This window comes from Cicer arietinum, chromosome 5 (genome assembly GCF_000331145.2).
Source record: "Cicer arietinum cultivar CDC Frontier isolate Library 1 chromosome 5, Cicar.CDCFrontier_v2.0, whole genome shotgun sequence".
Classification (NCBI taxonomy): Eukaryota; Viridiplantae; Streptophyta; class Magnoliopsida; order Fabales; family Fabaceae; genus Cicer; species Cicer arietinum.
Genome location: NC_021164.2, coordinates 19,631,098 through 19,644,731, shown reverse-complemented (window position 1 = coordinate 19,644,731; position 13,634 = coordinate 19,631,098). Strand labels below are relative to the sequence as shown.

General features: G+C 35.4%; 1 protein-coding gene across 4 annotated transcripts; it reads right to left on the bottom strand.

The window, feature by feature from the left end:
* LOC101513996 (uncharacterized) lies at positions 1-2,292 on the bottom strand. 4 transcript variants are annotated; one of them, XM_073368248.1, is made up of 6 exons: positions 2,151-2,292; positions 1,615-1,838; positions 1,276-1,514; positions 787-1,005; positions 440-714; positions 1-182 (listed from the first exon to the last, which is right to left on the bottom strand). In XM_073368248.1, the coding sequence occupies exons 1-5, from the start codon at positions 2,153-2,155 to the stop codon at positions 580-582; spliced, it is 822 nt and encodes a 273-aa protein (XP_073224349.1). In that variant the 5' UTR covers positions 2,156-2,292; the 3' UTR covers positions 1-182; positions 440-579. The 4 variants fall into 4 exon arrangements, with proteins under 4 accessions (XP_073224349.1, XP_073224351.1, XP_073224350.1 ...); XM_073368250.1 differs by having other exon boundaries at positions 1,681-1,838; XM_073368249.1 differs by having other exon boundaries at positions 1,615-1,833.
* Between the last annotated feature and the right edge of the window lie 11,342 nt (positions 2,293-13,634).

The window sequence follows — 13,634 nt, the reverse complement described above, 5'->3', positions numbered from 1 at the left end:
TTTTCAGATGCACAAACCTTCGATTTTTTAGAATGAGGAATCTTGCCCATACATCGCACACGTCCGTTTTTATCAGGTCCTTGTACTTGATAAAATATGTCATCCTTCCAAGACATAGAACCTTGTGTGTCTTGGGTTGATTGAGAAGTTCCAGCCTCATTATTATGTTTTTTTAGTTCTTCCTAAAAAATAAAATAAAAATTATTAATGATTGAAAATACCAAATTGAAATTGACATTCAAAGCATGTAGTACTACAATAAGATCCAATTAAAAAACTTCAACATTGCATATAGGCTAACAAATACAAAATCTCCTAAATGGTCAAGTAAAAATCCAATACAATCATCATACATTTGAAAATAAAATTCAGCACTTTGTCAAACTTAATTTATACACATTTTATATATTGGTACCGTTTAATTATTATCAAAACTTACAATCAATCTTGCAGCCTTTCCATTGACAATTGCTCCATCTTTACGAGTGCGGGTATCAATGTAAATCTCTTTACGTCCAGGCAACACTCCTTTGCCCTTTTTATCTACAACCAAATAAATAAGTTAAATGCATTTCATTTTTAATTTAAATTAAAGCCATAAAAATAGAAATAGAAATAAACCTTCTCATCAATAAACTTTGGGAGACTTTTTGAACCCATACAATGAACATCTTCAAATTTAGCACGATTTTGCCTATTAATTTTACTTATTTTCTGCAATTGAAATAAAATATTAGTCTTAATAATAAACTCTTTAATATATTACTCATAATATATACGACTTACTTGTCCTTCATCAGAAAACCAATGATGAACCAAACCACGATATTGATTTGGGTCAACCCTATCATCTGGTACAAGAGATGCAACTTCTTCTTCTGTTTTAGTAGGGTCATATGCCATTGACTTTAGATCACCCTTCCATTGCCTCCATTTCTCATTCAGCTCAGATTTTAACATTTCTCTTGTTAAGTCATTTATTGGAGGAACAAACTCAAATTTACTCTACACAATAAGAGATGTTAAAGAAACATGTTATATTAGTTAAATGTATTCTTACAGTTATCAACATGTTATGATGTAGTTTGAGTGTGCTAAACATCTATATTCTTAAACTATAAGTATGATTATAAATTGTTAATCCATCAAATATTCCTAACATCATCATTGTACATCAAACATGTTAGAGCACAAAAACTAAAAAACATGTTAATTGTACATCTCAATTGACTTCTTAAAAAAATGTTATATTAGTTAAATGAATAATCATAATACCTCTATTAATTTCAACATTTCTTCTTTGTAATCATTTGGCATAACTTTCCATGACTTGTAGTTGATAGGAGCATATTGATACCTTCTAGCTACGCTACCAATGAAACGAGTTAGAGTTGTCCCTTCCTCACCAATGGGTCGACCATATTTGTCCAAATTAACGATTATTAAATCACCATCTTCCATTTCCCATACATCTAACATTTTTGTAGGACCTCTAGCCCGTTTAGGCTCTACTTCTACAAACAAAACAAAAGGACAATAACATTATGTGTGCATATAAGTCATAATAAAAATAATATAAATAAAACTTCAAAACAAAGAATATATAATTAATACCTTTTTCAATTTGTTCTTCTTCAACTTCTATATCAGAGGGAATTGAGTGAGATTCTACAGACTCACGTATGACACCTTCTGCATGACAAGGACTAGAACGAGTTTCTGCAACATTACTTCCTTCTACATTGGTTGAGTTTGTATTATTTGAAGTAGACTGAATTCCTTCATTATCACTTGCTCGATGTCGAATATTTAACTTTCTTCTTCGAGCCATTGCTTCTCTAACACAAAATTATAAATGAGTAACTTGGACAAAAGTCAAAAAACATAGACAAATCTAAAAGTATAAGAAAAACATAGACAAATCTAAAAGTATAAGAAAAACATAGACAAATCTAAAAGTATAAGAAAAACATAGACAAATCTAAAAGTATAAGAAAAACATAGACAAATCTAAAAGTATAAGAAAAACATAGACAAATCTAAAAGTATAAGAAAAACATAGACAAATCTAAAAGTATAAGAAAAACATAGACAAATCTAAAAGTATAATAAAAACATAATGTATAAAATCATGCACAATTAGAACACACTTCATTCGTCTTCCTCATCATCTTCATTATCTTCATCATCATCCATATTATCAACATCAACAACTTCAAAAAAATCATTATCGTCTTCAACTTGAAGCCTAACCAAATCATTAACATTTTGAGTAGCTTCACTTGTATCGCCCATTAGTTGCCCATGAATTTCTTCAATTTCATTAGATTCCTCATCACCCATATCATAGATATCTCTAACTTTTGCATTGAGAACAACAAGCCAATCCTTGTTTCTCTCATCATATATATAAAACACCTTTTTAGCTTGTGATGCAAACACAAATGGGTCATCACAAATATTTTTCCCAGTATGTTTTAAAAATTTGAAATTGACAAGCGTCATACCAAACTTATCTTTCTTGATACCTTTATTAATATCAACCCAATCACATTTAAATAACACAAACTTGTACTTTCCAGAATAATCCAACAGCAGTATATCAGTTATTGCCCCATAGTAATTAATTTCATCTGTTGAGGTCTTTGTCTTTACAACAACTCCACTATTTTGTGTTTTCAAAAATCTCTCTCTCTTCTTTGTGTGGAATCTAAAACCATTAATCGCATAACCTGTGTATCTTCTTACTACCTCAGATGGTCCACGGGATAACCATCTAAGTTCATGAGTAACTTCTGAGCTCTTTTGTTCATCCATACGCTGGATCTAAAATATTTCATGAAATATAGTAAGTTTATATATAAAAACAATCAGTAAAATTTAAATAATTAAATTATTATATGCTCACCCTGAGTTTAAACCACTCAATAAATTTTTGACCATGTTGCTTGTCAATTTCAAGTTGTGTCAATCGTCGTGGTCGACACTGTCTCTTAAGATGTAAAATGTGTTCTCTAAAAGTAACAGTAATAGAGTTAAAATAAAATGTAATAAAAATTTCAATTGTATAAAATTGAAATATGATATGTGACTTACTCTATAAATGGAGCAACTGCATCACAATTAGAAAGCACATATCTATGTGCCTGTGCTAACTCTTTCTTGTCAAGTTTAGTTCTACTCACTTTCTTCCTCTTCCCTAATCGTAACTTTTGTTGTTTCTTTATCCCTAATGGCCTTCCAGAGACTTCATCGTCATTTCTGTTAGGTCTATTGAACCTAGTTTCTACCCCAGATACTAAGCGGCCAGAAATGCCAGCTGTATTGGGCCTCCTTTGTGGCGGCCTTTGCAGCCACAAATTTCACGTGCGCATTCCTTTGTGGCGGCCTTTGCAGCCACAAATGCCACTGGTCACATTAGTCCTTTGTGACAGATTTGGCCCTCACAAATTTGATTTTTTGTGGTTGTAAAAGCCCTCACAAAATCCAGTTAAATATTTAAAAATTTGTGAGGGCTTTTTCAGCCACAAATAAAGACCAATTTCAATTTTGGCATTTGTGAGGGCTTTTTCGGTCAATAATTTGTGAGGGTTTTATTCGGCCACAAAATATTTATAAAGTTGGCCACAAAATGGTGTTTTTCTTGTAGTGAAACCACAGAGGACATTGCCACTTTCTTTGGACCGAGCTGGTCTTGATTGATTTATATTACCGTTACTATATTAAGATAATACACAAAATTAGATAAAGAGCATTTATGACGATATTTATGAGTGATTAGGTGATTTTTTTCACAATTGTTCCATCTTTACGAGTGCGGGTATCAATGTAAATCTCTTTACGTCCAGGCAACACTCCTTTGCCCTTTTTTATCTACAACCAAATAAATAAGTTAAATGCATTTCATTTTTAATTTAAATTAAAGCCATAAAAATAGAAAAAGAAATAGAAATAAATCTTCTCATCAATAAACTTTGGGAGACTTTTTGAACCCATACAATGAACAACACATAAATTACAAAGAGCAACACATAAATAACAAAACAGAAATTAAAAGCTGCAAAATAAACAGTACAAAAATTAAAAGTTACCGATGATGCGAGAACGCTGGAAACAGTGATGACGAGAACAGTGGTCGATTGACAATGAGAACGTGGTTGGTCGACGGCGAGAAGAAGAAGGAAACAGATTGGGCTGGATTGGTTGGTCGACGGCGAGAAGAAGAAGAAGGTCTGTTACTTATTTTAGGTTTTAGGGGTTTTGGGGAGAAAGGGAAGATCTTTTACTTATTTTAGGTTTTAGGGGTTTTGGGGAGAAAGGGTTTATTTGGTACTGATTAACATTTTGGCTCTATTAATTTTTTTTTTACTCCATTAAATTTTTGTTTGGGCTCTATTTAAAAAATTTTGATTTTAGCTTAATTGAAATTTTTTTGCCCCCATTTAAAAAATTAAGATTTTGGCTCCATTGAAATTGGGTATATTAAAAAAATAGGATTTTGCCTCAATTAAAATTATTTTTGCTTACATTGAGCAAATATTTATACAAAAATTATTTTTACAAATAATTAAGATTTTGGCTGAGTTAAAAAATATTAATTTTATAATTTTGATGTCTATAGCCACAAATTTAATTGTGTAACTATAACAATTAGCGACAAATTTATGTCACCGAAGGTATAAGACACCTATACCAACAATAAATAATTTATCTGTGGATATAGTTTATCTATACCTACAGTTTTTAATTTTGTTACTATAAGCTACTGTAGATATATGTCTATTTTCTTGTAGTGTAGATTTAAATGATTTTTATGGTTTCCTAGAGTTAGCTAAACTTTAGAATAATTTTTTCTAAAGTATTGAGAATATTTCTTTTTACTCAGATTTGTCAGCTGAGGTCCTGCATACTACTCTGAGAGTTGTTGGAGAACAAAATTGTGAGATTCTCCATAGTTGTGAGTTGACAATGGTCATCATCATATATTTTTATAATGTTATAATTATTATTTTACTCGTTTTCTATGTTAAAATATTTATTTAAAAATTTGGGGAACACAACCTTTGAAAGTTATCTCGACTTCGTCATTTAATTATTTTAATGGTCTTTTATATAATATGTTATTAGTTTGATTTACGTATGAGTTAAAAGTATTGAAATATTGAATTGTTATGCGATTGAATATGTTTTCCATGAACTCCGATGAAATGAGATATGATTTTAAATATGTGTTTTGAGAAATCGTTATTATAATTATGAAATTGTTAACGGCGTTAAGTGCACCTAGTTACCTCGTTTTGATTAGGGAGAGTTATCCGTTAGATGGAGTCGCCCCTATGAGAAATGTTATCCATAGGAGGAGAGGGCTATCAACGAGATGTAAGCTCCCTAATTGATATGTGATAATGCGTTGCGGGATTGAGAGGAGAGGGCTATCCGTTAGATGGAGCCACCCCTAAGGAAAAGGCCACCCTTAGGAGGAAAGAAATATCAATGAGATGAAGCCGCCTCTTGATTCTAAAGAAAAAATTGTATTTTTACTTGTTTGATATTTATGATGATTTTAAGGTTGTTCATTTGGATTCCGATTCGTTATTAACTAGATTTTTTATATTTCTATCTGAATGGTTAAATTATAAGTTTAACGACTTTATATGTGTATATTTTAAATTTAGAATGTTCTAAAATTTTAAGTAATATTGTTTAACATAACTACTGTGGGATTGTAAAATAATTATTTGTGCCTTTTTGTGTTTCCCATCTAATTGATGATAGGTGTTGTCTCCTCATTAAGTCTTTGTGACTTACCTCTTCATGTTGTTTATTTTTTTTAGATTCGCATGCAGCTGAGTAGCAAGCTCTTAGTAGATTCATGTCTCGATCATATTTCTTTTTTGTAGGTCTCTTTGATCAATGACCATTTTTTTGTAAAATATGTCGAGTCTAATGTAATTTGCAGCTATTTTGGAGTCTAGAAAGTCTTTTTTTTTTTTAAGTGTATTAAGCAAGTAGATTATGTTCTTTGAATTATGACTGAATTGAAAGTTAAACAAGGATTTTATAAATTTGGGAATGTTGAAGTTACAGAGTATACTTTGTCGAAATTTTGAGAAAAAGTATATAAATTTTTTTGAAATGGTTAGAGAACGATTTAGTTGTTTAATTGTTAAGTTAGTTGATAGGCTTGTCAGGCTAGGAGTACATCTTGTGTGGCGCTCACTGCATTTCAATTTCGGGTCGTGACAAAGTTGGTATCAGAGCTCGGTTGTAGGTCCTAATAGCTACAAACATAGAGTGATAATAGATTCTTGTTAGTAAATTGTGTACAACTTACTTGCAATGGCTATTAGCACTCTATGAGAGTCTCATTTGTTGTCTGAGTCTATGTTTAAATACATCATCACTACTTTTCCATATTTTCTTGTCGTCTTGTTCAATTTTTTATCAATGTTCTTGAATAGGTGAGAATGCCACCCAAGACTAGGAATCCTACTATAAAGGAAATTGTTGATGAGTCAATTGCCCAAGCTCAAGGCGCTCATCAACGAGGTCGTATTTCAGTCCGTGCTCGAAATAGGCGTAGAGCTAATATTGGCGGACGTGGTTTGGATGCCGATGTTGAGGTACCTAGGAGGAAGAGCAGAAATCCAACCATGGAAGAGTTTGTCGCTGGCCTATAGGGATTACAACAGGCTGTGCAACAACTTGTTGGGGTTGTCGTCGGACAACAATAGGAGGGTGATCAAAGGCATGAAAATCTCAATAGTCAACAAGATGTTAGACTAGTTGAGCATTAGACGACTACTGCAACGAGGGGTATTGAGGTTACTTTACCATACGTCATGAAGCTTAAACCCCATACTTTTTCTAGGTCTAGTGCGACGGATGATCCACAACAATTCATTGATAGTCTAGAGCGGCTTTGGAGAGTATTGGGTTGTTCTGAGGTAAGAGCAGTGGAATTAACATCCTTTCAACTAATAGGTGTGGCCCGAGATTGGTTTGATATAGTGTCACGCGGTAGGCAAGTTGGGTCACCTCCGTTAGCATGGAAAGAGTTCTCTCAGTTGTTCATGGCTCATTTTCTTACGGAAAGTGTTAGAGATGGATTAGCCCATGAGTTTGAGCGATTGGAGCAAGCGGAGGGTATGACACTTTCAGAGTATAGTGCTCATTTTACACAACTCTCTAGACATGTTTCTTATCCTATCACTGAGGAGATGTGTGTTAAGAGATTCATCAGAGGATTGAAGGATTATTTATTTAGATCTGTGGTTGGGTCGAATTGTTCTACTTTTGCTGAGGTTTTGAGTTTGGCCCTTCAGATTGAGCAACAACAAAAGGAAAAATGAGGCAATAGACAAGATTCACATAAGAAACAAAGGGTTAAAGGATCTTACAGTAACTATTCAAATCACGGTGGTGGATCTATGTTTGGTTATCAAGATTCTGGAGCAGAGTCGTAGACCAGATTCTGGGACTGTGCAGAGTCGTAGACCAGATTCTAGAGCAGCGTCGCAATCCATTTTCCCTCGGAGACATTCTGGCATTTCAGCTACACGATGTTCTATTTGTGGTAGGTTTCACTTTGGAAATTGTTCCAAATATGGTAATGGTAAAGTGTGCTATCAAAGTGGCCAAGTAGGTCACATCAGGAGGGATTGTCCTATAGACGCGACACACTCATCCTCTAGTTATGCATCAGCACCAACAGCTTTGGCACCTTCTCAGGCTCATTCTGCATCTGTGCGTCAAACTGGAAATTCTTATGTCAGAGGTTCAAGAACATTTCAGCAACGAGGTAGAGGATTTGGTGGTAGAGGTCAGATACCAGCAGGAAGAGGTCAGGCTCGAGTGTTTGCTTTGACTCGTCAGGATGCTCAGATATCCAATGCAGTAGTTACAGGTATACTTTCTATTTGTTCTAGAGATTCTCATTTTTTGTTTGATCTTGGAGCTACACATTCTTTTGCATCCTCGTGGTTTGCTACTCGACTTGGTAAATGTTCATCTTCTTTAGAAGAAGCTTTAGTTGTAGCTACACCTGTTGGAGGAAACTTGCTTGCTAAGTTGGTGTATCGTTCTTGTGATATAACTATTGATGGCAAGGTGTTGCCGGTAGATTTAGTAGTTATTGACTTGGTAGATTTTGATGTGATTTTGGATATGGATTGGTTGGCTTTGCATCATCCCAATTTGGATTGTCATAACAAAGTGGTGAAATTTGAGATACCAGGACAATCAGTCTTCTCATTTCAAGGAGCACGTTGTTGGGTACCATATAACCAAATCTCAGCATTGAGAGCTAGCAAGTTAATGAGAAGAGGTTGTCAAGCGTACTTAGCCTTGGTAAAGGATACACAAGTGGCTGAGGAGGAATTGGAGAAAATTCCAATAGCATGTGAATTTTCAGATGTTTTTCTTGAAGAACTTAAGGTGTGCTACCAATGTGGCCAAATAGGTCACATCAGGAGGGATTGTTCTGTAGATACGACACATCCATCCTCTAGTTATGCATCAGCACCAATAGCTTTGGCATCTTCTCAGACTCATTCTGCATCTGCACGTCAGAGTGGAAATTCTTATGTCAGAGGTTCAGGAACATTTCAGCAACGAGGTAGAGGATTTGGTGGTAGAGGTCAGATACCAGCAGGAAGAGGTCAGGCTCGAGTGTTTGCTTTGACTCGTCAGGATGCTCAGATATCCAATGCAGTAGTTACAGGTATACTTTCTATTTGTTCTAGAGATTCTCATTTTTTGTTTGATCTTGGAGCTACACATTCTTTTGCATCCTCGTGGTTTGCTACTCGACTTGGTAAATGTTCATCTTCTTTAGAAGAAGCTTTAGTTGTAGCTACACCTGTTGGAGGAAACTTGCTTGCTAAGTTGGTGTATCGTTCTTGTGATATAACTATTGATGGCAAGGTGTTGCCGGTAGATTTAGTAGTTATTGACTTGGTAGATTTTGATGTGATTTTGGATATGGATTGGTTGGCTTTGCATCATCCCAATTTGGATTGTCATAACAAAGTGGTGAAATTTGAGATACCAGGACAATCAGTCTTCTCATTTCAAGGAGCACGTTGTTGGGTACCATATAACCAAATCTCAGCATTGAGAGCTAGCAAGTTAATGAGAAGAGGTTGTCAAGCGTACTTAGCCTTGGTAAAGGATACACAAGTGGCTGAGGAGGAATTGGAGAAAATTCCAATAGCATGTGAATTTTCAGATGTTTTTCTTGAAGAACTTCCTGGGTTGCCACCTGATAGGGAGATCGAGTTCTCTATAGACTTAGTTCCTAACACTCATCCTATATCTATACCTCATTATCATATGGCCCCAGCAGAACTTAAAGAGTTAAGAGAACAACTTCAAGATCTTCTTGATAAGGGTTTCATTCGCCCAAGTTCTTCTCCTTGGGGAGCACCAGTCTTATTTGTAAAGAAGAAAGACGGATCCATGCGACTATGTGTAGATTATAGACAGTTGAATAAAGTAAATGTGAAGAATAAATATCTGTTACCCGGCATTGATGAGTTGTTTGACCAACTTCAAGGAGCTCAATGTTTTTCTAATATTTGATTTACGGTCGGAGCTCAATGTCCATAACGCGTGCGGAAAGTTGTCATCCCTCTTAATCTTCAATTGGCGATACCCCGACCGCAGATCAATCTTAGAAAAACATTGAGCTCCTTGAAGTTGGTCAAACAACTCATCAATGCGGCGTAACGGATATTTATTCTTCACAGTTACTTTATTCAACTGTCGGTAGTCTACACATAGCCACATGGATCCATCTTTCTTCTTTACAAATAAGACGGGTGCTCCCCAAGGAGAAGAACTTGGACGAATAAAACCCTTATCAAGAAGATCTTGAAGTTGTTCCCTTAACTCTTTAAGTTCTGCTGGTGCAATACGGTAAGGAGGTATAGATATAGGATGAGTGTTAGGAACTAAGTCTATAGAGAACTCAATCTCCCTATCAGGTGGCAACCTAGGAAGTTCTTCATGAAAAACATCTTGAAATTCACATGCTATTGGAATTTTCTCCAATTCCTCTTCAGCAACTTGTGTATCCCTTACCAAGGCTAAGTACGCTTGACAACCTCTTCTCATTTACTTGCTAGCTCTCAATGCTGAGATTTGGTTATGTGGTACCCAACAATGTGCTCCTTGATACGATAAGGAGGTATGGATATAGGATGAGTGTTTGGAACTAAGTCTATAGAGAATTCAATCTCCCTATCAGGTGGTAACCCAGGAAGTTCTTCAGGAAAAACATCTGGAAATTCACATGCTATTGGAATTTTCTCCAATTCCTCTTCAGCAACTTGTGTATCCCTTACCAAGGCTAAGTACGCTTGACAACCTCTTCTCATTTACTTGCTAGCTCTCAATGCTGAGATTTGGTTATGTGGTACCCAACAATGTGCTCCTTGAAACGAGAAGACTAATTGTCCTAGTATCTCAAATTTCACCACTTTTTTATGACAATCCAAAGTGGCATGATGCAAAGCCAACCAATCCATACCCAAAATCACATCAAAATCTATCAAGTCAATAACTACTAAATCTACCGGCAACACCTTGCCATCAATAGTTATATCACAAGAACGATACACCGACTTAGCAAGCAAATTTCCTCCAACAGGTGTAGCTTCAACTAAAGGCTCTTCTAAAGAAGATGAACATTTACCAAGACGAGTAGCAAACCACAAGGATACAATAGAATGTGTAGTACCAGGATCAAACAAATCATGAGCATCTCTAGAATAAATAGAAAGTATACCTGTAACTACTGCATTGGATGTCTAAGCATCCTGACGAGTCAAAGCAAACACTCGAGCCTGACCTCTTCCTGCTGGTATCTGACCTCTACCACCAAATCCTCTACCTCGCTGCTGAAATGTTCCTAAACCTCTGACATCAGAATTTCCACTCTGACGCACAGATGCAGAATGAGTATGAGGAGATGCCAAAGTTGTTGGTGTTGATGCATAACTAGAGGATGGATGTGTCATGTCTACAAGACAATCCCTCCTGATGTGACCTATTTGGCCACATTGGTAGCACACCTTAGGATTACCATCTCTAGAACAATCCCCGAAGTGAAACCTACCACAAGTAGAACATCGTGTAGCTGAAACACTAGAATGTCTCTGAGGGAAAGTGGATTGTGATGCTGCTCCAGAATCTGATCTACGAATTTGCACTGTCCCAGAAGACTGCCCACTATGACCACCCCTTTGAGACATGAGTCTTTTGTGCCCCTGATAACCAAACATAGATCCACCACCGCGATTTGAATAGTTACTGTAAGATCCTTCAATCATTTGCTTCTTATGTGAATCTTGTCTATTGCCTCCTTATTTCTTCTGTCGTTGCTCAATCAAAAGGGCCAAACTCAAAACCTCAGCAAAAGTAGAACAATTCGACCCAACCACAAATCTAAATAAATAATCCTTCAATCCTCTAATGAACCTCTTAACACGCATCTCTTCAGTGATAGGATATGGAGCATGTCTAGAGAGCTGTGTAAAACGAGCACTATACTCTGTGTAAAACGCGCCTCCTCCTAGGTACCTCAACATCGACATTCAAACCATGTCCGCCAACATCAGCTCTACGCCTATTTCGAGCACGAACTGAAACACGACCTCATTGACGAACGCCTTGAGCTTGAGAAATTGATTCATCAACAATTTCCCTTATAGTAGGATTCCTAGTCTTGGGTGGCATTCTCACCTATTCAAAGAACAATGATCCAAAAATTGAATAAGATGACAAGAAATTGTGGAGAGATAGTGATGATGAATTTAAACACAAATTCAGACAATAGATGAGACTCTCGTAGAGTGCTAATAGCCCTTATAAGTAAGTTGTGCCCAGGTACACAATTTACTGACAAGAATCTATTATCACCCTATGTTTGCAGCTATTAGGACCTACGGCCGAGCTCTGATACCAACTTTGTCACGATCCAAAATTTAAATATCGTGATCGGCACACAAGCTATACTTCTAGCTTGGCAATTTAATATATATATATATATACTTTTTACTCGAAATTTTGATAGAGTATCCTCTGTAAATTCAACATTTCCAAATTTATAAAATCCCTGTTAAATTCTCAATTCAGTCACAATTCAAAGAACATAATCTAATCGTTTAATACACTTTCCAAAAAACTTCTAGACTCCAAAATAGCTGCAATTTAAATAGGCTCAACAGACGTTACAATAAAATGTTCCTCGATCAAAGAGGCCTACCAAGACGAAATATATTGAGACTTGGATCAAATAACAATTTGCTACTCAGCTGCCTGCGAATCTGAAAATAATAAGCAACATAAAGGGGTAAGTCACAAAGACTTAGTGAGGAGACAACAATCACCATCAATTAGAAGGGAAACACAAAAAGGCACGAATAACTGTTTTACAATCGGGCTACAATTATGTTACACAATATTACTTAATAATCTAGAAAAAATTCTAAATTTAAATATATACACATATATGGTCATTAAACTTATAATTCAATCGCTTGACAAAAATATTAAAAACAATCCAGTTAATATCGAAACGAAATCAAAATGAACAACCTTAAAATCATCATAAAAATCAAACAAGTAACAATACAAATTTTTAGAACCAAGAGGCGGCTTTATCTCATTGATAGCCTTTTCCTCCTAAGGGTGGCTCCATCTAACGGATGACCCTCTCCTCTCAATCCCGCAACGCATCATCACGTATCAATCAGGGAGCTTACATCTCATTGATAGCCCTCTCCTCCTACGGATGACCTTTCTCATAGGGGCGGCTCCATCTAACGGGTAACTCTCCCTAATCAACACGAGGTAACTAGGTGCACCTAACGCAGTTAACGATTTAATAATTATAACAACGATTTTTCAAAATACGTATTTAAAATCATCTCATCGTAACTCATGAAAAACATATTCAATCGCATAACAATTCAAGATTTAAATACTTTAACTCATACGTAAATCAAACTAATAACATATTATATAACAACGACCGTTAAATTAAATAATTGACGAAATCGAGATAAAATTCAAAGGTTGTGTTCCCCAAAATTTTCAATAAATACTTTAATATAGAAAACAAGTAAAATAATAATAATAGCATTATATAAAAATATATGACGATGATCGTCGTCAACTCACAGCTATGGAGAATCGTCTAAGTTTGCTCTTCAACAACTCTCAGAGTAACCGGCAGGGTATCAGTTGACAAATCTGAGTATAAAAAATATTTCCAAGACTTTAGAAAAATTATTCTAAAGTTTAGCTAACTCTAGGAAACCCTAAATATCGTTTAAATATACCCTAAGTACAAAATAAGATTTTGAAACAAAACTATATTTTTCTATGAATTCATACTAGGATTAGAGTTGTGCATTTACCTCAATGAGTCCAAATCAACAACTCTCAAGAGATGGGTACCCTTTTTCCTTCCTTAGAACACAAACCCTAACCCAAAAATTATACCCAAGAACTTGGGAAAATATGAGGAATCTTGCTTAGAGAATGTATACCGTTTCCATGGGTTTATTGTGGCTTTAAGTGAGAGAAAGAAGAAGAAGAAGAAGAAGAAGAAGAATATCACCACCTTG